The following is a 27920-nucleotide window of genomic DNA, read 5'->3' on the forward strand; positions in this document are numbered from 1 at the left end:
CAGACGACATCTGCCCTGCTAGCCTCGGAGGGGGCCTCACTGGGCGGGGGCGCCAGGGGCCTGGTGCAGGCTCGCGAGGTGGGTGGTCCTTACCTGGGGGAACCACGGATTGGTCAGGGCACAGGCAGAGGCTAAGCACGTAGAACAAGAAGATGCTTTCAGAAATGGTCAGAGCTTGAGGACCAGTCAGGTGGCTGGGGCAGGGGTTAGAGGGCGGCCGAGACCCCCCACCCCGTCCCTGCACACCCCGGCCCTGCCACTGTGCAGAGCTGGATCAGCGCCACAACGGCGCTGTGCCCCCGGGTCCCCAGCAGGACCGGAGGCGCCGCCCCGAGAGGAAGGGCTTTGCCGTTGCTCTGGCTGAAGAGAGCCAGGCCTCCGTGGCCTTCGTGCAGACGCAGACGCGGCTGGGGACAGGCAGCCGCCGCACGTCCCTGCCCTGCGTCGCGCACGCGCGTGCTCCCACGCGCACACACACGCACGCCTTCACACCCGCACACGTGCGCGTGTTCGCCCACGGAGTGTCGCACACACGTGCACTCAGTGGGCACTCGCGTGTGCACATACACGGGTGCGCTCAGTGCCCACACGCCCCTCCTGATACCTGGAGCTCATGGCTTCTGCATTAGACACCGGCTGAGAACCCACTCCCCTCAGGGATGGGCTGGTCAGGGTGCCCACCGCACACTCAGTGGACCCCAGTACCACACACTGGGCAGCTTAAAGCACAGGAAGTTGTTCTCCTACGTCCCGGAGACCGGGAGCCTGGCATCAAGGTGTGGGCAGGGCCGCGCTCCCCTGGAGGAGGCTTCCTGCCCCTGGTGGCCTCAGGCTTCCCTAGCTCGTGGAATCGCTCCCATCTCCGCCTCCGTGGTCACGTGGCCTCCCTCCCGCACCCCCGTGTCTGTGTCTCCTCTGTGCAGAAGGATGCAGTCATAGGACTTGGGCCCCCAATCCAGGGTGCACTCACCCCAAGATCCTGAATCACAGCTGCAAAGACCCTAATTCCAAACACGGTCACATCCTGAGGTTCTGGGTGTGCATGTCTTTGGGGGCCACACTCAGCCGCCGCAGCGGGCTGCCCTGGCCTGCTCGCAGCGGCCTCACGGGCAGCACAAACCGCAGAGGGTTGTCGTGGCCGCAGCGCTGAGGGCTGCAGAGGGCCCGGGGCCTCCTGCGCCCTAGAAGCCCCACTCAGCCTCACGCAGCATCCACGCGGCTGTTCTCCCCAGCCCATCAGATCCTCCCTCCTCCAAGGCTTTCCAGAGGGTCTTCCCAATTGCACGCACCCTCACATCTTCGGCACAGTCTGCAGTTACCCCTCTGCCGTTTTGCACTGAACTTGCATTTTCTGGTCAGGAAGGAGGGCGAGCCAGCGTTGAGCGGGGTCTGAGTTCACCCTTGGTCGGCCCATTAGTGAGCATTTGTAGATTTTTCTGGCCTTTGCTTCTTTCCCAACACTGGACACCAATGATGGACATGCCCAGCTAGCGAGGACCCTCTGGACCCCGCCCCGCCTCCCACGCCCTCCCCTCCGCTGAGCCCGCCAGCCTGGCCCAGAGCGTCTGCGCTCCGGTCCACAGCCACGGGGTCGCTCTGTGTGAGGCCACAGTCGCAGCTCGGCAAGGATGAACCGAGGCTGGGGAGCCCAGCCCAGGAAGCCTGGCCCCCATCCCCCCAGTGACCCCCCCAGCCACACTGGCCTTCTCACATGCATGGGACCCTGTCTCGGCAGGTGTCCTTGTCACACGGCCCACAGGCCTTCGTCTGCAGCCCCTGCATCCACTTGCCCCCCAGAGAGGCAGCCACGAGGGAGCGGGCCAGCTGTCAGCGCCTTAGCCCAACCGAGCGGAGCCCAGCGACTGACGTGGCTGATTGGCCGTGGGGTGGGCACTCCCAGTGCCCCCCGGCTGTGGGTGGAGCCCCTCCATGGCCCCTGTGACGACACCTCCCCCTTGCTCTGTGTAACGATGACAGATGTGGTTCTAAGATTGGTTGTCGGCCCTGCCCACCACGCGCGGGCCCTGAGTGGGTTACCTCTGTTTGGCCTGGAAGTCGCACAGGGATGTCCCTCCTGGTAATCTAGTCCCGCCCCGTTTCCTTCTAGATTTCTAACCTCATTAAATCTTTCACATCACAGCCACTTTCCTTTCTAAACAGAATTAAAGCCAGTCCTGCCCAAGGTCTGACTTTACTCCCAAACCAGAGGGCGGTGCCGTGGCTCAGAGGTAGCCTGGCAAGGACTGCGGCCTTTTCAAGGACCATGAGAGCCCAAGGTGGTCTTAAGAATGATGTTTGAAGTGAAGCCGCGTCATTACGGGAAGACAGGCTCCTCCAAGGTCAGGCTGTGGTGGGAGAGGAGCCGGGGGGCACACTGAGACCTTGACCATGACCTGATGGTCAGACCCAGGGGCTTGGTCTGGACCGGGAGACGAGGCCGGGCTGCAGCTGGAGAAGCTGCTAGAAGCTCCCGCTGGTTCCCGGCGCTGGCCCAGCCCTCAGGTGCCACCCGCTCTCCCCACCGCCACGGGCTCCAGGAAACTTTTACTGCCAGGGGTGGGGTCTCCAGGTAGCTGGGAGAGACTGGGTGCAGCCCGGCTGCTCATCCGGAGGAGACATGATGATGCAGTGTACCTTTGGGGCCCCGAGGATTCAGCTGCTCAACTGGGGGAGGTGGCCTGAGCTGGCGCACCAGGGTCACCGCCCCCAGAGCTCCAAGCTCCGTAACCACTGCCAGCTGACATCTCCAGTGGGAGAGCCCCTGTCCCCACCTCTGGAGGGGCCCCACCACCTGCCCCCTGTCATCCCCATGCCTGCTTGTCACTGCAGCTCCTAGCCCAGCTCCCTGCGCCCCACCCAGCCCTGTGGCGGATCCTACAGAGGGGTCTTTTTAAAGACCTCATCGTCCGTCTCCTCCTCAGATCCCACACACATCTCTTCCTGTTGCTCAACACAAATGCCCAAGCTCTCTCATGGCCCTCAAGGCCCCGTGCCCCACCCCACCTCCCTGGCTGGCCCTGCCAGGTTGTTCCTGCCTCAAGGCCTTTGCACTGGCTGTGGCCGCCCCAGAAGGCTCTTCCCTGAGCTCCCCTCAGCGTAGCCTGGTCCTTCTCATGTTTCAGGCCTCAGCTCAGACGCGCCTCATGGGAAGGCTCCCCCAGCTGCCATCAGATCAGTGCCCGTCACTGCTTTTCACATTGCCCTTTACTGTCTGTCCACCCCATCTGCACTCGTATTCCCTGTCTCCCTGTGTGTGGCCCTTCTCTCCCACTAGGCTGTGAGCTTGACTCAGGCCTGCCGATGGGGCGGCTTGTTCTGCATTCCGTCCCCTGGTCGGGGTCCTGGCTGTGAGTGTAGCTGAGTGTGGCTGCGGTGACAGGTTGTCACCAACTCGGCAGCCGAGTACGACACTATTATCTCTCAGTCTGGAGGCCAGAAGTCCCACAGGAGTGTCCCCGCGGGAGTCAAGCTGTGGGCTGGGCCGGCCCCTCTGCGGCTCCAGGGAGAATCCCTTCCCGGCCTTTCTGAGCTTGTAGAGGCGCCCACATGCCTGGGTTCCCGGCCCCTTCCTCCATCTTCACAGCCAGAGGGCAGCGTCTTCCCGTCTCTCCTCCCACTAGTAAGGACCCTGAGATTAAGCTGTGCCCATGGCATCGTCTCCCCATCTCCGGGTCAACTGACCAACCTTGATTCCACTTTGCTGTGTAAGGTTCACAGACTTCTGGGCTTAGGGCCCTTTTGCTGCTGACCCCAGAGGGGTAGATCAGGACACCCCACTGCATGAACACCTTTCCCCTTCGCTGCCAGAGGCCTTGGAGCTGGGCCAAGTGCAAGAGCTCACACCCTGCTGGGGCACGGTGCAGTGGGCACGGGGGCACATGGGCCCGCAGACACCCACCCCTGAGGTACAGCCACCCCCCAGCCTGGGAGTCAGGGTTCTCCCACCAGAATCCCACGTCCCAGGACCAGTCTCTACTGCTCTCCTAGAGGAAGAGCACGTCTTGGCTAAACCCACGGACCCCAGGGTCAGACTGCCGGGTTTCCAATCCCAGCCCTGCCACATACCAGCTCCGTGGCCTCCAGCATGTCACCTCACTTCTCTGTCTCAGTTTCCTCATCAGCAAAACGGAGATGACAATAGTATGTCCTCAAGGGATAGGCGTGAGGGCCCAGTGATTTCATGGTTAGAAGCCATTCAGCACGGTGCCACATATGTGCTGTTTTTATGGCAGGAAACAGGGTTTCGTGGTATGATGTTTATGGGGGCGGGGTAAGGGGAATATATGTAATTGGTAAATAATTCAAACAGAACAAAAGGACTTAAAAGCCCCACCTAGAGGCTGGCACCGTTGGCCATTTCTTTTTTACGGTTGGAGATTAACTGTGGGCTGTGTGAGTGCATGTGTCTGCCTGTGTTTTGCCGCCTTTTGAAAAGGGAGCGCTGTCCCAGTGCCCGAGGCTCTGGAGCTGTGTCCCAGGGTCCCGTTTGAATGGCTGCGCGCTTCCCCGCTGAATGGACCCGCCTCTGATCACCCAGCTTAGGGCAGGCGTCTGCAGGCCCTGAACCTGGGCTCTAAGCTGTGGGTCCCAGGATGCCTCGCCAGAGCTGACCTCCTGGTGGCCTTAGCCCCACAGCAGCTTAGAGGTGGGCTCTCAAACTCCTTCCAGGAGCCCCTCGGCCCCCTTACCCTCCGTGGATTGTTTTACAGCAAGTTTCATGATTGGGAGTTGTGCTGCTGGCGTCCTGGTGTTGCACCTGCGCGCTCTGGAATGTTAGGTGCCACCCCGTGGGCCTGGATCCATGTGGGGCAGATACTCAGCCTTCTCAAGGGGCGGTTGTTCCCCCTGGATCTGAACTCGGTTTGAGCCCACGGAGCGGCCAGGTGGCTCCGGAGTAGTGGTCAGGGTTGGCGTGTACTCGCAATTACAGTAACTAGTTGGACCCCTTCTCCCACTTTGCATCCCCATTTCGCAGATGGTGAAACTGAGGGCGGAGCTTACATCGGACAGATGTGGGGGCTCTGTTGTCCTTCCTTCAAGTCCCAGCTCCTCGACCTCGCCGCTCCGTGACTCAGTTTTCCCCCCTGTAAACTGGGCGTAGGAGCCATCCATACTCGTTGCTGTGAGCGTCGGAGGAGCCGGCCCATACAGCGTTCGGTACAGCTGGCACCGCGCGCTCTGACCTGGTGACGGGGATGGGACGGCGAACGCTCGAACCCAAGTCCGCGGCCCCGTGCGGGCAGATCTGCGTCTCGGGGCTGGATTAATCGGGCCTGCCCGCGCCCCGCCCCCGCCCCGCCCCGCCCCGCCCCGCCGCGCTCCCTGGCCGCCGCCGGCGCGCCAGCCAGCAGTGAGCCTGCCGCCTCGGTCCCCGCCGCCTGTGGGCCCTGCGCCGCGCCCGACGGCGTCCGGGAGCCCAGTGCGCACCGAGAGCCGCCCGGAGCGCGCCGAGTCGGCGCGGCGGACATGCGTGCCCCGCGCGCCCCCGGCCTGGGTTCCGGCTAGGCAGGGCGCCACGGGAGAGGGGCCACCTCGACGGGCCGAGGCTGGCGGTGGCCCGCGTCCATGCCGCCCAGCTTCGACTCCGGCTCCGGTACGAGGACTAGCGGCGGTCGCCTGCAGAGCGCGCCGGACCCGGGGCGCCCGCGCGGTGAGTGAGCGCTGGTGGCTGCGGGGAGGAACTCGGGACTTTGGGGGCCGGGGTTGAGAGAGCAGCCGCCCCTTCTATAGGAACGGGGAGCGGGAGAGGCCCCCGGCGCTCTGCTCACTCCGTCTCTCACGGGAGCCGGGCGCGCGGAGACCCCACGTACCTCCGCCTGTGCCCCTGGGGCGCACGTGGCGGCAGACCCGCAGAGAGTCCTGGGCCTCGGCCAGGGCGCTGGGGGGCCCGCGGCGGAGGCGGGGCAGGGCGCTGGGGGACGCGCGCCTTTGTCTGCGCCCTGGCGCGGGCTCGGCCGCCCGGGTTCCCGGCCGCCGCCGCGCTCACCTGCCCGGAGTTGGAGCTCTTTGTCTGGGGCGGGGCGCGGCCGGCGGAGTCTGTGCCGCGTGTCTGGGCCGAGGCTGCCCCGTAGGTTGGGTCCTCGCAAACAAAGCGCGCCTTGACCTCCGCCCGCGGCCGGGATTGCGTATCTCCGGGGAAAGAGTGCTGACCCTGACATTCTCCGTACGGAGCGGGCCTCTTCCACGGGGACCCTGAACTTGCAGCCCGGGGACCTCCAACCTGCACTTTGGCCTGAAGTGACCCTTTCCTTTCACACCCACACCGGCTCAGTGCCAGGATTGGAGGGTGCCGGCGCTGCCTGGGTCAAGTCCCAGTGGATAATCCTCGGGAAGTTATTAGCACAGATCTGGTGGTTGCGCTAGGGCTGCCCACCCGCCTTGGGTCAGCTGGCCGGCTCCGGACCCCTTGTCCTGGAAGGGAAAGAACCGAGGGACCTCGACCTGGGCCAAGTCCCAGCAGGGGTGGCTTTGTGCCTGTGCTGGGAAGGGCTGGAACCTGAGCCACGGCCTCAGAGGTCCTGGGAGCTAAGGATGCCTGTGGCTGTTTGTTGAGAGACTTCTCCAGTGGGCCTGGCTGTGCCTGGCCCGGTATCCCGGCCCTTGCCGTGCGGTGGAAGCCTGCCAGGTCCCTGCCCACGACCCCTGTGGGGACTTGGATCCCTCAGCTTCCCTGAGCAAACTTTAACTTGGGCAGTGTGGCTGTGAGGACCGGACGGACAGGGGACAGTGGCCTTGCCACCTGCCTCCCTTCTTTGCCCGGGTGGCATCCCAGGGCTTGGCAGGGCCAGGGAAGACGCTCCCCGTCGCCGCTCCTCGCCCCCCTCCACTCCTTCCTGTGCTCCCCTTTCACTTTCCCAGTGTCTGGGGCGCCACCTCCTGGCTCTGGGGCCTTGAAGTGAACCAGAACTGGCCTAGCTGGGCCTCTCGGGCAGGGCAGCGGCGGCGCCTGCAGCCTTAACTGGACTTGCCGCTCTTCCCTCCACCCCCAGTCTCGGACCGAGGGCAGTCCTGCCCCGCAGGAGCAAACGCACTTTCTCACAGTGACGCCTCTACCACGTTCCTTTGCGACCCCAGCCTTGGTGGGTCGGGGTGCCCTGCTGTATCAGGTGAGGGCTGGCACACACGCCGACCTGCCGTGGAGTAGCCCCTCCCCCTCCCAGTGGCCCAGCGACCACAGCCCTGGGAGCTAATGACAGCTTGCAGGCTGAGCTCATTCATTGCACCTGCTGATAGCGCCCGATGAGGCACTGGGGTGGGCTGCTTGCACGGTCAGCACCACCCCCAGGCCCGGAGGGGCTGTCGGTGCCTCAGGTGATGGAGACCTTGAGGGGGCGGCCTCCGGAGAGCAGAGTGGCTGCCCCTGCTCTGGCCCATCTCATTGGGGCGGCGCCAGCCCTGCCCACTCATGCCCTTCTCCCGCTGGTGCAGGGCAGCAGGCGAAGAGGATTTAAACGTGCGCCAGTGGGGGCGGGGCACCCTCAGACTGACGGGGTCTGGGAAGGCCTGTGGGGACTTGGCCGAAGCCACTGGGTCAAGGGCCCAGACAGGCCGGCCGGCCACACCCTTTTCGGGGCAGGGGGAGAAGCTCACACTGTAGTTTGGGGCGGTGGGAAGGCACTGGAGTGTTTTCAGTCCAGGGTGACTTGTTCTGGTTTGGTTTTTAAAGATACTCTCGGCTGCTGTGTGGAGAATTAATTTGCGAGAGTGTTAACGAGACCAGCTAGTAATTAAGCAGCTGTCACTCGGGCTGTGTGGCCTCAAGTGGGAGTGTCAACAGGACCCCCTCCTGGGGTCATGGCGAGGGTCCAGTCCTGTTAGGCCTGGGGTTCTTTGGGTGGGAGGAACGGTGACTCATGGGCCTCTGCGGGAGGATACAGGGCTCTGGGGGCCCCTGGCCGTAGCTCCCAGCAGAGCTGGGGCCATGCCTAGTGCAGAGTGAGCCGGCGTGAGGTGTCCCCATCCTGGCCCTGAGCGGTAGGAGGGCCGGCACTGCTGACTATGCCGTCCTGACCCCGCGGACCCCCAGCTCAGGTGGACCCCTCACCCACCCATCCCCGCCCACCCCCCGGGGGTCTCCTCGGGCAAGGCCACGATCCAGGCTGCTCACCACGCAGGATGCCTCGGGAACACCCTTAGGAAGAGGTAAAGCCACAGCCTCCCTGCAGAGGGCACGCCGGGCCTCAGCTCCCCGCTCCCCTGGGCGGGGGATCCTCCGCTGGGGACTCCCCTCTGGTGCGGGTCCGAGTCCAGCCCGAGGAGCGTGGGCCTGTGTTTTCGGGCTGCGTTTGCCACCTGTTTTCTTCCCAGTGCGGGGTTTCGGGGTGTGGTTAGGCAGGAGGCCCCAGCCCAGCACGAGTGTAAGGGGCGCAGCGGTCTGTTCACGGTTCGCTCTGCACGTTGCCGTCAGCAGGCCTGGAGTGACACGGGCCTGGGGAGCCTCAGTGCGAGCAGCTCCTGCCCTTTCCCACAGACCCGGGCCCTGCCTGCACTGGGCCTCCTGCGTGCGTCACTGTCTGGGGCTCCTGTTTCTGTTCTGTTCACCTGTCAGTCTGTTCTCACCTCAGTCCCCGTCTCACGATTGACTTTCTTGCACCACAATTTACGTGCAAACAAAACGCGCCTGTTCTGAGTGTACAGTTTGGTGTTTCGGCAAATACATCCCACTACATGCCCCCGCCAGAGTCCGACAGAGGATGTTTGCATCACCCCCAGAGCGCTCTTTCACGCTTTTTTCTTTAAGGTTTTTATTTATCATGGTGAGATACACATAACAAAATTACCATCTTAACCATTTTAGGTGTACAGCTCGGGGCATTAAATACATTCATATCGCTGTGCAACCATCCAGCTCCAGAATTGCTTCATCTTGCCAGACTGAAACTCTGTCCCCGTCAAACACTAATGCCCCGCCCCTCCCCCGGCACCCGCCAGCCTGCTCCCTGTCTCCGTGGACTTGCTGCTCTGGGGGCGTCATATCGTGGAAGCACACGGGATCTGTCCTTTTGCGACTGGCTTGCTTCACTGAGCATCACGTCCTCAAGGTCATCCACGGTGCTGCCGAGTCAAAGTTTCCTCCCTTTTCAAGGCCGACTAATATTCCATTGTGTGTATACACCACATTTTGTTTATCCAGCCATCTGTTTATGGACACTTGGGTTGCTTCCACGTTTGTTGTTTTTTTTGGTTTTTGGGGTTTTTAAAGTATTTATTTATTTGGCCCGCACCGGGTCTTAGTGGCGGCACTCGGGATCTTCGTTGCCACATGTGGGATCTTTTTAGTTGCAGCAGGCGGGCTCTTAGTTGCTGGCATGTGGAATCTAGTTCCCTGACCAGGGGTCGAACCCAGGCCCTCTGCATTGGGAGCGCAGAGTCTTAGCCACTAGACCACCAGGGAAGTCCCTGCTTCCACGTTTTGGCTCTTGTGAATAATGCTGCTGTGATCGTGGGTGGACAGATACATGTTGGAGCTTCTGCTTTCAGTGCTCTGGACATATGCTCACGAGTGGGATTGCCGCATCATACGGTAGTTCTGTGATTGATTTTTTGAGGAACCTCCATACCGTTTTCCACAGCGGCTGCACCGTTTAACATTCCCACCAGCAACGCACAAGGGTTCCAGTTTCCCCACGTTTTTCTCGCCAGCCCCGGCTGTTTTCTGTCTTTCTTGATAGTGGACGTCCTGGGAGGAGGCCTCATGCCCTTTGGTACCCAGTCACCCCACGCCAACAGCAACCACTGTCTGCTTTCTCCCCGAGGACGTCCACGATGGGGGCATCGGGAGACACTGGAAGCAGAGTAGTGGTGCCCGGGGCGGCGGGAGATGCGAGGATTGGGGTGACTGATAGCTGAAGGGCATGTGGTTTCTTTTTGGGGCTGAAAATGTTCTAAAACAGGTTGAGGTGATGGTTGCTCACAGCTGTGTGCCTCCAGTGGGCGTGTTACATGGTATGTGAATCATATCTCAGCGAAACTGTTTGAAAACAACACCAGCTAGGAAGAAAAGGTCTGCTCAGAACAGCCTACGGGCTTGCGGCCGCGAGCCAGCGGGTGGGCCACACCCTCATCCTCCCTGTCCTTCCCAAGGCCCTGCACACACAGGGGCGTCTCCCCAGGAGAGGAGAGGCCGAGCGGCCCAGGGGCCCGTCAGAAACTGCCACGTTCCCTCCTGAAGTGGGCTGGCCCCACTCCACGTGGATACTCAGTGCATCAGTGGTGGCCGGGGTCCCCAGACCTGGGACGCAGCATGTCTGGGGCGTGGCAGGTGATGTCCTGCAGCCTGGGGCTGGGGGGCGGGGGCATCCCAGCTCTGCTGCCCCCACCCTGCCACCTCCAGTGCCAGGCCCAGCGGAGCCCCGATCCCCAAGTCCTAGCTCCCCACCCAGCAGGGCCCCGCTGAGCCCCTGCATCCCTGCCGAGTGGGGCGTCCTGGGTTCTCTGATCACAGGCCAATGACCTGTGTCCGAGTACTTGCAGCTGGGCCTGGGCGTGGTCACCCTCCTCCATGGGGGCTGTGGGCACAGAAGGATGTGCTCTGCCAGGCTGGGCGGCCCTTGTGTGCGCAGAACCTGCCCAGACCTGTTTCCTGGGTGCCGGGGGCAGGGGGTGAGGGCCAGGTTCACCCCAGCGCTGTAGGTCTCTCTGGCCTCTGACCCTCCTCTCTTTCTTCCAGGCGTCTGTGGGCTCCGAGAAGCTCTTTGCCCCGGCAGCCGATAAAGGTACGTGTGTCCCTGGGCTCCTGGCCTCTAGGAAGGGACAGGACACATTCCTGAAGTCCGTGGCGGCCCCCAAGTTAGGCTGTCTTGGGTTTCAGGTGCAGAGCCTCAGGCAGGAGTTGGGTGCTGTCATTTACTGAGGGATGCAGCCCGCCCCCCCGCCAACCCCCGGGGAAAACCCCAAGGAAACAAGGGAAGCTGAGAACGGGGCCAGTGTCTCGGCCAGAGCTGGGCAGTGCTGGAGCGGCGGTTCCCAAAGCGGGGTCCCTGCACCGCTCGGGACCGTGAGGAACGCACTTCCCCGGGCTCAGGGGCCCCGGGGTGGCCAGCAGCTCCCGGCTCGGGATGCGGCCCCGCCAGCACACCCAGGCCCTGGCCAGTGAGCCCCGAGTGGCATGGCGCAGGTACCCAGCATCTCACTGTCCCACAAAGCTCTTCTGGCAGGCACTGTTCTGGAGGGTGGATGTCTGGCCACGGTCCCATCAAGGCCAGGATAGGCCTTCGTGACCCAGCCTGTCGGCTGTGGGCTGTGGCCGGGAAGGGGGTTTCACTGGACCCAGCGCAGAGAAGGGACCCTTTTGCTTGGAGGCCTCCCTCAGGATGTGACCACACAGGACAGGCCTTGGGGCACCCGCAGCCCTGTGGTCCTGCTGGCCTGGTAGCCGGGCATGGCCTCTACGTGCCTTGAACTCAAGAAGCCCCTTCCTCGAGTCAGAGCATCGCAGCCGAGCAGACGCCTGCTGGGGAGCCTGGGTAAGGCGGCCCACCAGAGGCTCCGAGGAGCCAGGCACGCTGAGCTGGCATTTCACACGGAATTAACGTAGGGCGTATCCGCTTCAACAAATGACCACAAACCGCGCAGCTTGAAACGACAGGCGTTCACCTGCTCGTGGTTCTGGAGATCAGAAATCTGGAGTCCAGTGTGCGCGGGGCTGCGCTCCCTCCAGAGGCTCCGGGGGAGGGGTCCCTCCTGCCTCTTCCAGCTCCTGGTATCGCCGGCAAACCTGGGCGTCCCTGGCTTCTGGCTGCATCCTTCCCGTCTCTGCCTCCGTCTTCACGAGGCCTCTTCCTCTTCTGTCCCTTACAAGGACATTGTCACTGGATTTAGGGCCCACCCGATTCCAAACTGATCTCATCTTGAGATTCTTAGCTTGATTACGGCTGCAAAGACCGTTTTTTCCAAATAAGGTCACAGCCACAGGTTTGGAGGTTACGATTCAGCAGAGTTCAGGGAACTCTGGGCTTTGAGGTGCCCAGAGAGGTGCCTAGTGGCGGAGGGCGGGGGGGTGATGAGTAGCAGTGCTCATGCTTTTCCAGTGGCAGGAGGCTCGTAGAAGGTTCCAGGCGTCTCCAGAAGGTCTGGGGCACTCGTGGTGCACGTGGGGTCGCGTCCAGGTCTGCATGGCCCATGCCTGCCTCTTCCCATTCTGATGGCTGTTCTTACTTTGTGAGGGCCTCGTGTGGAGATGTGCGAGAGACAGGAGGGGACAAGGGGCTAGCGTCCCTGGGCAGCTGTGAGCAGCAAGTGGGCTGAAGCCAGCGGTCCTCTGTTCCTGTCCTTGTTGCAGGAGTGGTGGCAATGGCCTCCTCTGTACGTGCGTCCCTAAGCAAACAGACCCAAGGCAGAGGGAGGTGTTGCCCTAGGGAAGGAGACTTCCCAGAGGCTCCAGACCTCTCACCTCTTTGCCAGCCTGGGTCACACTGTCCTGCAGCTGCAGGGGAGGCTGTGGCCAGCTCTTCACTCAGCGTGGCAGCCGCGGGGTCAGCCCACAGCCCAGCGACCTGAATTTCCACTCCTCCTGGGGACCGGGATGCTGCCCCGTGCAGGCAAAGCTGCTCACGTGGGTGGTGCTGCCCTCCGCCTGGCCGCTGGGGCTGTGACCTGAGGCCTCCCTTGTAGCAGTTTCAAAAGGAGGGTCTGAAGTGAGCAGGCGTCTGGCTCCGGCTGGCTGGAGCTCACGGCCCAAGGGCAGACCCGCAGCCCGGAGGGGAGCAGAGGCTCTGGGCGGTGAGGAGGGGGGCAGTGTTGGCCCGCAGCAGCTTCCTCCCGACAGACCAGGCAAGGCGTGTCATCCGGAAGTCTCCCCCAGGGCAAGGGCCCAGAGGGCTTAGGCCAGGGGTCACCGGCTGGGTCCCGAAGGAGCAGCCGCTAGCACAAGTGAAGCTCCTGCCAGAGGAAGGAAGGGCGACAGAATGAGCTGGGAGCCCAGCGCCCTGCCTGGCCCGGCTCCCTCGTGCACCTCCGTCTCCCTCTGTAAAATGGGGCCGGGACAGCCCCTGCGCTGGGATCTCCGTGGGCAGGAGGTGCAGGACACTCCCTGCGGGTCGGCCCTCGGGGCAGGTGGCTTGGGGGGCGGGGGTACCGAGGTGTTGTGGGCGGGAGCTCCGCGCCGCGCGTCGCCCCGTGGGAAACAGTCCTGGAGGGCATTCAGTGAGCCAGGACCCGGGCTCACTCCGGCCCCTCTCTCCGCAGGACCCACGCTGGGCGAGAAGTCCGAGGCCAAGGCCGGGGCGGAGCCCAAAGTCTCGGGCCTGGAGCGCAGCCGCGAGCTGAGCACCGAGCCGCCCTTCCTGCCCCCTGTGCGCAGCCCCGCGCCGGTCCTGCCCTCCGCCGGCCCCGCGCCCGGCGCCCCGTCCAGCCCACCCGTCAAGAAGGAAGCCCCGGGCCTGCCCCGCCTCACGCCGCAGCCGCCGCCCGCGCCCTTGCAGACCCGGGCCTCCCTCCCGACGCACGTGCCTCTCCCCCCGGGCGCCTTCCCGGGCCCCGGCGCGGCTGCGCACAACGGCCTGCACAGCCTCAGGTGGGCGCGGGGCGGGGCCCGCGCAGCCGCAGGTGGGCGCGGGGCGGGGCCCGCGCAGCCGCAGGTGGGCGCGCGGGGCGCGCCGCCGGCCGGGCACTGAGCGCCCCTCCCTGCAGCAGGAGCAGCAGCGCCAGCAGCGGCGCCAGCCTGGGGCTCGCGAAGCACGCGTCCCTGTCGCCTCACGGGCCGGGCCCCCACCTCTCTACCTCACACTTGGCGCTCCGCTCGCAGGCCCAGCACCAGCACCACGCGGCGGCCATGTTCGCCGCGCCCCCGACACTGCCCCCGCCCCCGGCGCTGCCGGCCAACAGCCTGGTCATCCCAGGACACCCCGCCGGTAGGTCCGGGCGCCGCTGGTGGGGCAGTAGGGTCACTGTTTCCCTCCACTGTGGGATCCTAATCCCCGGGGGGGAGGGAAGCGGCTCCTGGGGAGGGGCCAGCCCCCACCCAGCTGGACGGCAGCCCCCCAGCAGCCCATAGCGCTAGCAGGCCACCTTGCCCAGGGCAGAGGAAGCTTCCTGCCAGGGCCTCCGATGTGTGTGTGTGCGTGCGCGCACACACACACAGATACAGGTGCTCACACGCGCGTACACGGACACAGACATCCCTTGCTCCATTCTGAGCCCTTGCCAGGCCTGGTCGGGCAGTCTGAGGCAGGGGATTGGTGCAACCCGGAGCTGCTCCGTGGTCATGGCAGTGAGGGCTCCCAGGGCCTGCCGTGGCTCTTCCCATCCACCGTCCCTGGGCTGCTGGGCGGGTGGGGGAGGGGAGGAGGGTTGAATGGTGGAGGAGAGGGGCCCCAGGTGAACAGCAGCTGGCCTGGCCCAGCCTGGCCTCTCCCTCCCTGCCTGATTCCAGCAGGGGCTTCCTCACGGCCAAATCTTAGGTCACTAAGGATTTCTCTGTGGGTCTCCAATTTTTTTCTAAAGTCTTGTCGGCCTAGCTTGGGTTGGGGCAGCTCAGTGCCCCAGGATGGGACCAGGACACTGGTCCGGGGGTGCTGGGACGGGCAGGGCTCCCCTTCAGGGCTGTCTCCGGGGGCTCCCAGGGTGGCTCACGGTGTTCTCTCTTGCCTTTAGATGCCAGCCTGTTGATCTCATTCAGCCAGCCAATCATGTATTGCCAGCCTCATTCGGGGATTCTGATTGGTACTTGGTCACAGGCACCTCTCTTACCTCCACCCTGGGGCCCGCACGTAGCGAGCGGCCACCACGGCTTGGCCTGCCGAAACCGGGAGTGCCAGCAGGTGACTATCCGCCTCGCCCCGCCGGGAGCCCGCGGCCGACGTGCCTCTCTGTCTCTCTCTTTTTCTCTTGTAGATCACGAGCTGCTCAGGCAAGAGCTGAACGCGCGTTTTCTGGTCCAGAGCGCCCCCCTGGGCCCGGGAGCTCTGCTGCGGGCGGAGTTCCACCAGCACCAACACACACACCAGCACACACACCAGCACCAACACACATTCGCCCCCTTCCCTGCCGGGCCGCCCCCGACGCCGCTCCTGCCGCCTGCCGCACCCCCGCCGGTGCGTAGGCTGCGTGCCGGCGGGCGGGCGGGCGGGCGGGGGCGGCCCGGGCGCAGGACACGCAGCAGGCACACGCAGACGCTCTCTGCACGCATGCAGGCTGACACCATCCCCTTCCGTCCGGCCATCCGTCCAGCTCCTTCTCTCGTCCCCCCCCCGCCGCCCGCCCCAGGTCATGCCTTGAGGTTCCCCATCCTGAGCCGTTCTTTCGGGCTTGCGGAGCACCGCGTGTCCACACGGCCGTGGGGCCAGTTGCCCCCACATGGGGTCCTCAGTGTCTCCACTGGTAGCAGGGCGGCAGGTCCAGAGGCCCGACAGGACTGAGGGGCCACGGGAGCCAGGACTCTTCCCATGTTCCTTGTCCTCGAGGTCTCATGCCCTGAGCCAGCTGCTGTGGGGCAGGGTCCCCTCTGCTCCCACCCAGCTTTGTTTGGTCACTCACTAGTCTGCCAGTGGCCTCGGTGTGTCTTGCAGCCTAACCACCAGCCTTGGGCTCCACGCCCTCGCCCCCGCCCCAGTCATGGCCACAGACACCAGATGGGCAAGTCTGCGCCTCCCGTGCTGGGACCACTAGAACAGGGAAGGCCAAGGGGCAGCACGCTCGGGGAGCCTAGGGGACAGCTGGCTGAAGGCCACCAGCCTTGCTCTGGCCACTGCCTGGCTGGAGGGCGTGGGTGGGTGCTTGACCAGCGGAGGGCGTCAGCGTGGCCGGAGGCCTCACTCTCTGCCTCCTTCCCTTCCAGTTTGACAAGTACACGCCCAAGCTGGACAGTCCCTACTTCCGACATTCCAACGTGAGTGTCCCTGTGCGCTCTGAGCTCTCCAGGCAGGGTGAGGGGTGTGGAGGGCGGCGGGGCTGTGCCGTGTCCGTGTAACCTCCCACCCAGTGCAGGGGTGACGGGGTGGGGACCAGAGGGCTGGGCCCGGCGTCCCTGCCCCGGGCGTCCAAGCGTCCAGCGAGGCCCCTGGAATGCCCCTCCCACCTTCTCTTGCAGTTTTTCCCGCCCTTCCCTCCAGCCGTCCCAGGACTGCCCGCCCTGCTCCCACACCCAGGTCCCTTTGGATCCCTGCAGGGTGCTTTTCAGCCCAAGGTACCAGCTGCTCCCAGGAGGGGGGTGGGCACTGTGGGTGGGCTCTGCAGGACCGCCCCGCCCCCAGCCAGCCCTTGCTGTCCCGGGGCAGCTCCAGCCGCCTCGCACGTAGTTGCGTGTGTCGTGACCCTGGGTGGCCCCCAAGGGGTCTTCACCTCAGTGCAGAACATCCTGACCCTTGGTGGGGCCCTCTGTGCCCCATGGGGCCGGGAGAGCCTGGCTTCGCTCGTTCTCACCTCCTGGCAGCGCTCGGGGTTGGGGTCTGGATGGCGGCAGCACAGGGGCATCCTCGCTGCAGGAGGCCCAGGCAGGAAGCACCCCCTACGCCCCAGGACCAGGGACTGGGCTTGCTCTGCTCACCTTGCCTGAAGCGGGACTGCCTTGGCCCTTGGGGAAGCCCCTGGCCCAGGCACGTCGATCAAGAGCCTTTTCAGAAACCTCCGGACAGGATATGGTGGGATGCCAGGCCGCCCCTGGGTGGCGCCTGGGGGCCCTCATGCCACCTGGGCATGGGGCCTGCAAAGTCATCTCGTGCCCTGTCCGTCTCTCCCCTCAGACTTCAAACCCACTCGAGCTAACAGGCCAGGCCAGTGCTGTTAACACCCTCCTACAGAAAGCCCCCGGGGTAGGTGGCAGCGGTGCCCGTGCCTCCTTCCTTCTCTGGTGGGCATTCCCGCCGGCGTGGCTCCTCGTGGAGGCCCACATAGTCCTCTCCCCCCGACCCCCCGGGGCTGGGCTGCTTGCAGAGCCTGGGTCTGATGCTTCTTCCTCTGTCGCTGGCAGGTGTCAGACCCATACCGGACAGCAGTCAGGGTGAGTGTGTGTATGCCTGCTTGCCTCACCTGGGGAGGAAGGGGCCTGGCGGGACCTCAGGGAAGGTCCAAGGCCAGGGAGGACCCTGGGTGCCTCTTGAGTGGCCACAGGGGTGCACTGTGACAGCAGGAATCGGGGGGGGGGGGAGCGAGGAGGTCCTGGCCTCAAAGCTGAGCCCGTCGCCCGCCCTGTCGCAGAAGCCCGGGAAGTGGTGTGCTGTGCACGTGCAGATCGCCTGGCAGATCTACCACCATCAGCAGAAGATAAAGGTGAGCCTGACAGCTCGCGCTGCCGGCCAGGCTTGTGCTTCAGAGGCTGCCCCTCGCCCAGGCGCTGTGCTGGGCTGGGAGGGGACAGGACAGCAGTGTGTGGGGAACTCAAGGCCACTTCCCACCTGGCCACCCAGGGTGACGCAGGCAGGGATTTGGGAGGAGCTGACCCTGCGGGCCTCCCCACCATCAGTTGAGTCCTCCCAGTGGGCCGTCGGCTCTGTCCCCTTCTTCCCCCCAGGTGTCTATTAGCACTTGGGCCTGCTGTGTGCCTGGGTTTTTAGCCAGGGGCAAAGATGACCAAAAGCGCTCGCGGAGCCTTCGTGCTCCTGGGGTGGGGGGGTGACAGGTGGTGAACGGGAACCCAGCTCGAGGCCGTCGCCCTCCCGGCAGGTGGTACCAGGCGCCCTGGCCGAGCGACACAGGGAAGTGGGAGACCTGGGGACCCACAGCTGGGGCAACGGGCCGGGGCGCTGCCCTCGTACCGCAGAAGGGTCTCCATGCTCTCGTCTGCCGTCTCAGATAACGCGTTACCCCACGCACAATACTTTTAACTCATCACGTTCTAAATGTGCTACAAAGGACCAGTCACAGAAAGGGATTTACGACAGATTATTGTGCAATTCAACATGCAGATGCTTAGAGCCGCCTAGAAGGCACAGGGAAGGAGGTGGGGCAGCGGCCCCAGCTAGGGCCCAAGCCTCCCGCTCTGTCGCTGCCGTCTCGGCAGATAGAACTCACCTCGCCCCGTGCCTCCTGTGGCCCTTGTGACCGGGGACGGGCTTCGTAGTTCTGTTTAACTTCACTAAATTTGAATCTTAACACTGAAGGTAAATTTAGTCGTCGGAAAACTGGAACGGCTTGGGTGTGGGATGTAAGTTTCCAGCTCAATTTTACAAAATCTAAACCAAGTATTTCCAGTGAAAATGTCACATCCAAATTGAGATGTGTTTTAAGTGTAAAACACACCAGCTTTCAAGAAGCGCGTGAAAAGGAGTGGAACACCCCAGTCAGGACCTTCCTGTGTCAGTCACACATGGCGTTCGGTTATTCTGCATCTGCTGAAACGTCGTCAGGATAAATCTTAACCTGTCTGTCCGCTCACTGGGCAAGGCCAGGAGCAGGTGGTGTCCCACTTTGCTGGCAGCTCACTGGCAGCCCCTGCGTACCCTCTGTCCCGCAGATGCAGCTGGGCCCTCACAAACTGGACACGGGCGCCAAGCTGGACTTGTTTAGCAGACCCCCTGCCCCGGGCGTGTTCGCCGGATTCCACTACCCGCAGGACCTGGCCCGGCCCCTCCTCTCCAGCTCAGGTAAGGCGGCCTGGCTCGTGGGCGCTGGGGGCTCGGCCACCGTGCAGGCCGGGGGGCGGCCGGGCGGAGGCGTTCTCACCTTTTCCCTCCAGCTGCTCGGGCAGCGTTCTTGTTTCTCCGGCCGTAGCTGGTGGGGTCTGGCAGCCTTGCCCTCCTCGAGCTTCTCCCCCTGCGGAGACTCCCCCCCACCCCCAGCCGACCTGAGCCCCGCGTGGACTCTGGCCAGGATGCCCTCCTCTCTGGGGCGTCCTTCCCGCTGTCCCTCCCAGGAAGGGTCTGGCTTTTCTCTCGGAACCCGTGTGCTCGCCCCCGCCCCGCCCCCCAGCAGCCGCGCCACAGCCTTGCGGCGTCAGGGTCCCTGGGACTACCCCAGGCTCGCAGTGCTCCCAGGACTCGGCACACGTCACACTCCAGCCCCGGCTGTATGCGTTGCAGCCTCGGCCAGGAAGAGGGGGAGGGTGGAAATGGGTGGGTGTCTCCCGAGCACTGCCCCAGGGGCCCCAGGACACACTTCATTCCCCAGCGAGGAGCCGTGACAGCAGGGCGAGGCGCTGTCTCCCAGAGAAGCTCGTGGAGACCCACTGCCCAGGGTTTACTGGGGGCCGTTCACGTAGGCAGCTCTGCCTGCATGGACCAAAACCCGGAATCCCAGAAGGAAAGCAGGTGCTCACACAGACCACCTTGTTTGCACAAGCAACTGAGCTTCCGTGCGGCCTTCCTATCAGAGGGAAGCGAGAAACCTGCTGGAACCCGAGTTCCCAGACGCTGAGGGCAGCCGAGCAGCAGCCCTTTCCGAGGTCAGCGGCCTTGAGCCCTCGCTCCGGGGCTGCTGCTGCTTCCTCCCCAGCTGTCAGGCCCTCAAAGGACGTCACCTCCTCAGAGAGCCCTCCCTGACTGCTCCTCGGACACCTCCCCCCGCCCTCCTCCAAGCTCATGTACGCTCACCCCCACCCGCTGCCCCTTGCACATGGACACGTGGTCCATGCGGGCAGCCTGTCGGCACACTGGCACGACGGGTGTCATGCTGGCCGTCTTGGTGAGCGTGGCGCCTCTTCCCAGCCCTGGCTCCACCACCCTGATGGCCTCCAGACCCCAGCCAGGCGTCAGGCCCCCTCAGAAAGCAGAGGGCCTCCCATCTGGGCCAGAGCCCACAGGCTGTGGCCTGGGCCCCTCTGTGCTCCTCACCCACCCACGGCCCTGTCGATACACCACCCTCTTTAGCCCTGGGGCCAGCTGGCTTCCGAACTTTGACTTAAGGTCGCTTGGAGGTGAGGTCAAGTTTCTAGCTGGGAGCTCTCTGGGGACTCGAACCTGCGTGTGTGTGGGTGGAGGAGCCCACCTGTGACGCACACAGCGCACCACTATTGGGGTCCCCACAGGTGGAGGGAGCTGGAGGGACACGAGGGGGCGCCGTCACTGGTCTCACCAGGCACTCACTTCTAGGCTACGGGATGGGGCACCCTAAGCGGCAGAGTCGGCCCCTGACTCAACAGGCCCCGTCCCCAGACTGGGCCTACCGGCTGCCCTCCAGGTTCGGTCCTGAGGGGCGTCGGGGGAGCCGGGGCTGTTGCCATCGTGACGCTTGTGGACTGTGGCCTGCAGCCAGGGGACACCACAGGACGAGCTGCGGCCTCTGGCAGCCGTGACTCGGGCCAGTGTCCGTCAGCACCCAGGCCGCACCCGCCGTTAGGTGACCGGGACTGTAGCTCTGGTCGGAAACTCCAGGGCCGCTGGCTTCGGGAGAGCCCCCTGAAGGCTCGATCGCAGGCCGTGTCTCTGCCCTTTTTCCTCTGGGGGCTCCACTGCTGTCAGCACCTGCCTCTCTGCTCCACCCCCTCGGGGTCCCCCAGGCTCCGGGGAGATGAAAGCCCACCTCCTGCTTGGTCACATGCCTGCAGTGGGAGGAACAGCCGCCCGGGGCGCACCCACCCTTGGAAGGAGCCGCAGTCGAGGCCCCGGGTGCACTCCGGCTTCCATCAACCTGTCCCCCTCTCAGGTGCTGCCCATCCCACCACCAACCTGTTCGGACCCTCAGCGCATCCTGGCAGCTTCCTGCCCACTGGTCACTTGACGGGTAGGTGCCCCTTGAGGTCCGTGCGGTCTGGCTGGCCTGTGCTGACCTCAGGGCTGGGGGGATGCAGGTGGGTGGGGAGATGACCCCAAGAACCGGGTAGCCCTCCGATTGCGGAGGTAGCACCTGCCAGCTTCGGGAGCCACGGGGTGGGGGGAGGGTCCGGTGCGCACGTGGAGACCCCTGAGCCCTCGTTACCCCCACAGACCCTTTCAGCAGATCAAGCACCTTCGGGGGCCTGGGGAGCCTGGGCAGCAACGCCTTCGGAGGCTTGGGCAGCCACGCGCTGAGTGAGTGACTGCGCCCCCCCCCCCGCCCGCGCATGCGCCGTCACTTCGCGCAGGGGCACGCGCATGTGTTTTCCGCGCGCACGCCTGCGTGGGGCGGGGCCTCCCTGACGCCGGGCGCACGGACCCCTTTTGCCGGCTCCTTGGGGCACGTGCGGGTCTGAGATCGGGAATCTCCGTGTGTGTGCGCCTTCCTAGCAACGCTGCCTCACGCTCCCACCGCCACCCACCCCCCAGCTCCCGGTGGCAGCCTCTTTGCCCCCAAGGAGGGCCCCACGCTGCACGGCCTGCCCAGCCCCCGCGAGGCCTGGAACCGGCTGCACCGGGCGCCGCCCTCGTTTCCCACGCCACCCCCGTGGCCTAAGCCTGTAGACGCCGAGCAGGTCTCAGCCCTGACCAACCACGACCGAGAGCTGGACAAGAGCAGGGAGGAGCGGTGAGTGGGGACCCTCCGCTCTCCCATCCTGCCGGCTTCCCGCCCCCGCAGCCCCTAGGCAGCTCAGCGGAGCCGCGCGTACCTGCCCGCGGGGCGCACTGAGCTCTGCCCTCAGTCTCCTTGGTTGGGAGGCTGTGAAGTCTGCATCCTCAGGGCCCGGGAAGACTAGGGGAAGGGAACCCCACACCCAAGCACTCTCCGTTCTGTCTGCACAGAGGACCCTTGCTGGTGCAGGGTCTGGGCAGGCACCATCCAGGGCGGGGGTTCACTCCCTCCGAGGCCTTGGCGGGGACCGTGGGCTTGTGGACCACAGCGGGGCCTCGAGGGAGCTCAGATCAGCAGGGCAGAGAATGCCGTTGCACGCTGCAGGGGGCCGCTGAGCCACCAGGGGGCCCGAGTCTGGGAGGTACACCTGTGAGCAGGTGGATGGGGGCTGAGCTTGTGCGTGCTTCCCTACCCCCAGCCCCATGCGTTGCAGAGCTAGGCCAGGGCAGGGGAGGTGGTAGCCACGTTTTCAGGTGAACGGCAGAGGCTGGGGCTTGAGTGTTCTTGAGTCGTGGCCCGCCACGTGGACTGGAACAGAGGGCTCCCTGTCCGGCCCTTCCACCCAGGTCCTGTCCCCCCAATCCTGAATGTGGAGCATTTCACTCATGGGTAGTGCTACGTGTCAGGCACTGGGTGCACAGGGTGGAGCTTGACGCAGAGCAAGGAGAGAGAGGAGACGACCTAGAATCAGCCTGGAAGACGGTGGGGATGTGTCGCAGAACCCAGGAAGGGTGCCAGGGAGCAGCCCAGGGCCTGCCCACCTCCTACAGCCACAGCACTGTCGCCACAGCGGGTCAGGAGCCCGGGGAGTTGCAGGTCCCCCATGGGGATCTCAGGGTCAAGCGGGTGGGGCTCGAGTAGAGTGATGGTGGCCAGGTGCAGCACAGGGTTGGTCAGGGGGCCGGGGGACCTGGGGACTCCCAAGGGGAAAAGGAGCCTCGGATCTGACCCAGTCAAGCCCAGCTGCCCTCCCAGCCCTTCATCAAGGTGGGGGCCGTGCCCATCGTGCTCCTAGCTCAGGAGCAAAGGACTAAGAAGTACAGGGTGAAAAAAAAAAACAACAGGGTGGCGCCTCGGGTGAGAAGCAGCCTGCAGTGGGGTGGGTGGAACTATGGTGACCGCAGCCAGGCCACACGCTCCGCATGAGGAAGGATTTGCAGGACCCTGTCCCTGCAGCAGGTCTGGGGCATGGGTGGAACTGCCCTAAGTTTCTCAGCGAAGGACTGTCCGGGCTCAGGGGCTCAGCGGCCTGGGTCCCCGTGGAGCGCTCTGCGGTTCCGCTGCAAAGTCGGTGTCCGTGGTGCTTGTGGAGGGGAAACAGGCGTGGGGTAACTCTCGTGGGGACGTGGGTTGTGGTCACCACGTGTTGACGGGGTCTCACTAGCAATGATTCCACGGGAGGCGGGGGTGCTAAGCGGACCCCACACGCACGCACGCAAGGACCCTGAGGTCACTATGGCGGGCAGTGGCCTCGTCGCGTTGAGGTGGGAGCTTGGTGTCGGGGGAGCTCGCTGCAGGGTGTCCCGCCAGGCTGAGGGGGGCTGTCTTGTCGCTCCCAGGGACCTCCTGGAGAAGACGCGCCTGCTGAGCCGGACCTCGCCCGTGGCCGCCGTGGGCCACCTGGGCAGTGGCCTCCTGCTCCGCGGCCAGGGCGAGCCGGGCCGGACCGGGGTGCCTGCCGAGCGCGAGGCCGAGCCCCGCGTCAAGGAGAGCCGCTCCCCGCCCCGGGAGGACAGCGCCAAGCCCAGCAAGGCGGCCCTGGGGGACGGCCTGCGCCTGGCGGGCCTCCTGGGCCGTGAGCCGGCGAAGCCGCTCGAGGCGGCGGCCGAGCGGCCCCAGAGCGACGTGAAGGTCAAGGAGGAGCGCGGGGAGGACGGCGACGCGCCCCCGCAGCCCGGCCCCGGCCTCGCGGGCCGCGAGCGCCCAGCTTTCGCCTGGGAGCCACCGCGGGAGGCCTACCGCGGCCCCGAGCCGCCCCGCCGCGCCCCGCTCGCCCCGGGCCCCGCCGCCCTCCTCGAGCCGCCCGAGCGCCCCTACCGCGACCGCGAGCCGCACGACTACAGCCCCGAGCGCTTGAGGGAAGCGCGCCGCGACGAGCTGGAGCGCGCCCGGGCCGCGCACTTGGACGGCGCGGCGCTGCTGCCCGCGCTGGGCGCCCTGCACTACCCGCGCCTCGCGCCGGCCGCCGCCGCGCTGCACAACGGGCTCCTGGCGCGGACCCCGCCGGCCGCCGCCGCCTCGCTCGGCGCGCCGCCCCCGCTGGTGGCCGCGGCCGGGCCCCCCACGCCCCCGGGGCCGCCGCGGAGCAGGACTACGCCGCTCGGGGCCCGCGCGCCCGGCGAGGCCCGCGACTACTCCCCGTCGCGCAACCCCCAGGAGGTAGAGGCGCGGTAGTGGCCGCGGGGCCGCGCTTGCCGCGCCTGCGAAGGTTCCTCCACGAACGAACGCACTGCTGTCGACTAACCTAAACGTCTGTTTCTAGAACTTAAGCACAGTTCCATCGGTCCTGGGGCGATGCTCGCTCTTCCCCTCGCAGCCTGCGGAGTTGGGGGTGTCATGCACAGCTCTTCTGGGGGTGGTCTTTTGTTTTCCGAGCTTGAGATGAGGCTACTGGAAAAAAAATTCAAGTTTGTACCTTTTTTCCCACAGGTGAGAAGCGTTTTTAATAGATTTGTATTTTTTTCAACTTTGTGCTCTTTAGACATTTAAATGAAACAAAAGAGACTTTTGCTTTTTAACTTTTAGTTTGCTTTTGCGATTTAATGGCCTCAGAGCCCCAGGGGGTTTTTTTGTCTTATTTATGGAGAAGAAAACGGTCATTTTGTCCAGCGCACTGTGAGGTCCCCACTCAGGCCCGGCCCTGGCCCTCCCTTGGTACTTGGAACCGAAGTTACAGATATATATTAAGATAATTAATAATGTACAAAACTTTATTTGCCTTATTATGCAGAAGTGTAGAAGGGTTTCTTTTTCGGTTTGTTTTTTTAAAAAAAACACAAACAGTGTAAATAGTCTGTTAATATAAATATATGATGTTATTAAATTCTTAATTTAGGTAGACTTTATAAAAACGGTTTCTAGAAACTCCTCTGGTTATCTGTTTAACGTGGTCACAAAAACCCACCCGCTGTCAGTTGGAAATGCCCTCAGACGTTTAACTGCAGCACCGTCCTTCAACTATGCAAGCGCTCAGGGCGGCCGGGCCGCCGGGGGGACCACGGAGCGGCCCTGGGACGTGTGTGCACCTTGTGCTGACTGTGCAGTGTCCTCGGGATCCACCCCAGACAAGTAGGGTTTGGGAGGTGAAAAGGCTAAAGGCACAAAAGAAATAACTTCTCTTCTCACGGAGGACATCAGCAGACGTTTGTCTCATGTTTTCCCACCGGCCAAGGCCTTGGCATGATTTCCTTTTGGTTTCAGTCTTACTTTCATAACCCCGTGAATGTCACCATGCCCTGTCGTCAGCGTACCTTGTTTCCTGGCATCCACACCTGTGTCCTCGGCGTTTGAGCCTTGGTTCGGCCATCTGTAGCTGTTTGCTTTCTTCGGTTCTGTATCTTCAACCCTGTGTTTCCACTGTAGACTCCGGTTATTTTAAACATTCTGTTCTCACATCAACCAATGAAGGAAAATACAGCCTTGATTTTGGATGGACAGGTGGTTGAGTGTTTTGTGGGGCTTTGTGACAGCTGGGGGTCGCGCACCCACCCTCAGTTCCTTCCCGCACCCTGGCTGCTGCCACCACCAGGGCTGCCCAGTGGAGCACCGGCCTCGAAGTCGCCAACCTCGCCTCGCCCCGCTCCCCCAGGCCGTTCAGGCTCATCTCTCTGACCTTTGCATCTCCAGCTGGGCCTTCAACTCCGCTTTGGTCACGTGGTCCCCACCCTGTCGTCTGCCACATCACCCCCGTATGGAACTTGTCCGCTGGGTTGGTCTTCTCTGTGCACCGGCTGTTGGGGTGCACGTCCAGGGCGGGGCGGGCCTTGCCCCCCGCTGCCCCAGCAGAGCAGGTGGTGGCTGTTGGAGAGGGGAGAGCTCAGGAGGGAGGGGAGCAGGGGCACAGCTGGCTGCCTCCACCCGCTGGAGGAGAAGGGCGAGGGGGCTCCTGCCCTGGCCGTGGTTTAGAAATGGGGCCCTGGCACTGTACCCCAAGTGGACTGGCCTCCTCGGGTGAGCAGCCAGGGCCTAAGCAGGGCCTCTGAGCCCATGACGGTCCCCATGGAGGGCTGGGGGTGCCCTTCATCCCCAGGGACAAGCTCCTGGTCACCGTTGCACCCTGGAGCACCAGCCAGGGGCTTCTCCAAAGGGGTTTGGTTCCCGGGGACCAGCGCCACCGGGCCGCAGTGCCTTCCTCTTGCACATCTTGGTTTTCCCTGGTCTCAGTTGTAGCCTGCACAGCAGAGCTTCAGGGGCGCCCCGTCACCGAGTTCTCCTGTGACGGACTGGGGAGGCTCATGGCCACGCCCACCCTGGGCTGCCCCCACCCCGCTGCAGGGTCCCTGCAGAGCAGGCAGTGAGAAGCAGAGGCCCAGCCGGCTGGCGCCCAGGGCTCTGGGACCCCACCCATAGGTGTAGTTGCAGGGTGGGTGCAATTCAGGGTCTGCCCTTGACCAAGATCACTTGGGAGTCCAGGGATATCAACGTGAAGGAATAAAATACTTGAGTTAAAGCCAAAGGACACAGTCTGCACTGAACCATAGGGACCAGGGGAGTAGGCCTATGCTGCTTGCCTTTTCCCAGACAAGGGCCCCTAGCAGCATGTCACCTGCAGGGTAGTGCTGGTATCTGCCCTGGGGCAGGCCATCCCTAAGGGACGTCCTTTTCGAGGGATCCTGTTCTCTAATGGAGTGTCATCCAGAAGGGTATGATTTTTGATGGAGCAAAATCAATAACGGAATTTGCCCACTGGGGGGCGCCCTCCGTGCTGGCTCATCACCCAACAACGGCCGTAGTCTACGAAAGTGGCCCATAGGGACCGTTGTCTGTAAGGCAGCACCAACCTCCAGGGACCCACAGTCCACGCTGGAGTGCCACCCCCTAGGAAGCGTCTGTGAAGTTAAATGATTGTCAAAATTTTTCAATAAAAGGATTAAAAGATAGAATTTATAGTTTATAAAATCCCCTAGAAGGTAAAACAAAAAGTGAGTTGAAAATGTGAGAAAAGGTGAACGACTTAGACGGCCTTTCCAGGATGTCCCTCATCCAACTAATAGAATTTGGGCGGCGGGGAGAAAGCTAAGTGCAGTGGGACATTTTAAAGGAGCGATTTTAAAACATCCTGGCCAAATACCAGTCAAGAAAAAGACGTATCAGACACGCAAGGATTCAGACATACATTCATTCCCTGCGTCTCTTCTTTGCAAGCCACTGGAAGAAATATTCCGGTAAAATAAGGGTGTAAAGCACGTGAAAGAGAAAGAGAGGGGCCCAGGAGGTCGCCCTCCTGGCCCAGGAAGCAGGTGGGAAGCCTTGGGGGAGGCTGTGAGCACAGACTTTGCTGCTGTTCTTGCAGACAGTTTCTCTATGTGAACTTTAGGGTTAGCTTGTCAAATTTTGTTAGTTTTCTCCTGTCACTTTTATATTGGGATAGCATTGGATTTATAGACAAGTTTGGGAGGAATTGACACCTTTACAATGTTGATCCTTCCTGATCCACCACAGGACTCTCACTGATGTATTTAAGTTTCCTTTCCGGTCTCTTGGCGAAGGTCTCAATTCTCTTCCGCTGTCTCGCAGCTTCTCGCGTGTACTCCTCGGTGTTGCCGCTTGCGGTAAAGCTGCGTGTCGCGCTGCTCATTACGACAGTGCGGAGTAGCTCCTGGTTCGCGTGTCTGCCGTGGGTCTCTCTCCCTTCCTGTGGCATTGGTGCTGCTCGCCGAGCACCCCGCAGCCTCCAAGTGCACAGGAGGGCTGTACCACTGGCCCCCGTGTGTGGGCGGAGCTGTGGGACTCGCCCTGGTCTTCGTCAGCCGCGGAAGGGCATAAGCTGCTTCTGAGCAGGGACGCTCGATCGCTGGTGTGGCGTCCCCCGGGGCCTCGGCAACCAGGACTGTTCCCAAGCGGGCTGCACCGTGGGGCCCGTGGTGGGAAAGCACAGAGCAGAGCCCTGAGACGTGGGGCTGTCCGTCATGGCAACACAACCGGACCTCTCCTGACCAAGGTACTGACCAAACCTCCTACCAGTTCCAACGGCCTTTCTGTTGGTTCTCTTACTTTCCAGGTAGACTGGGAGGTCGTCTTCAGGCAAGAACAGGCTGGCTGTCCTCCAGCATCTTCTCGCTGTCCCCTCGTGCTGTCCCCTCGTGCTGTCCGTATATAGTGGGTAGTTTGATGTTAAGTCACCAGGTTTTCTTCGTTAGCTCACTTTTTAAAAATTTTAAATCAGACACAGGTGTTCAATATCTGTTAGCTGGCCGTGTGGGTTTTCTCTTTGAGTCGGATGACGTCACACATGGCACAAACAGCTGTCCTGCCGCTGAACCGCCTTTGTGCTTACGCACTCAAGTCCTTGCGAAATGGCCAAGTCTGACCAAGCGAACCCGCGCTCTTCCGCTTGGCCCTCG

At 63.4% G+C, this 27920-nt stretch overlaps 1 protein-coding gene across 6 annotated transcripts in view; it reads left to right on the top strand.

Moving 5' to 3' along the window:
• The window catches only part of FBRSL1 (fibrosin like 1), an 86920-nt gene extending 60557 nt beyond the window's left edge, over window positions 1–26363 (top strand). The window contains exons 6-19 of one of the 6 annotated variants that reach the window (XM_079942633.1): window positions 10670–10715; window positions 13186–13513; window positions 13630–13850; window positions 14593–15032; window positions 15776–15826; window positions 16028–16123; window positions 16680–16748; window positions 16907–16936; window positions 17137–17205; window positions 18389–18518; window positions 20515–20592; window positions 20796–20879; window positions 21114–21312; window positions 22917–26363. In XM_079942633.1, the coding sequence (XP_079798759.1) occupies window positions 10670–10715; window positions 13186–13513; window positions 13630–13850; window positions 14593–15032; window positions 15776–15826; window positions 16028–16123; window positions 16680–16748; window positions 16907–16936; window positions 17137–17205; window positions 18389–18518; window positions 20515–20592; window positions 20796–20879; window positions 21114–21312; window positions 22917–23751 (2676 nt within the window). In that variant the 3' untranslated portion in view covers window positions 23752–26363. Of the gene's footprint in view, window positions 1–10669; window positions 10716–13185; window positions 13514–13629; window positions 13851–14592; window positions 15033–15775; window positions 15827–16027; window positions 16124–16679; window positions 16749–16906; window positions 16937–17133; window positions 17206–18388; window positions 18519–20514; window positions 20593–20795; window positions 20880–21113; window positions 21313–21923; window positions 22894–22916 lie in introns of those variants that run through there. The other 5 variants (XM_079942636.1, XM_079942635.1, XM_079942637.1 and 2 more) reach the window with 5 other exon arrangements.
• The last annotated feature ends 1557 nt before the right edge of the window (window positions 26364–27920 follow it).

This window comes from Stenella coeruleoalba (genome assembly GCF_951394435.1).
Source record: "Stenella coeruleoalba genome assembly, chromosome: 14".
Taxonomy (NCBI): Eukaryota; Metazoa; Chordata; class Mammalia; order Artiodactyla; family Delphinidae; genus Stenella; species Stenella coeruleoalba.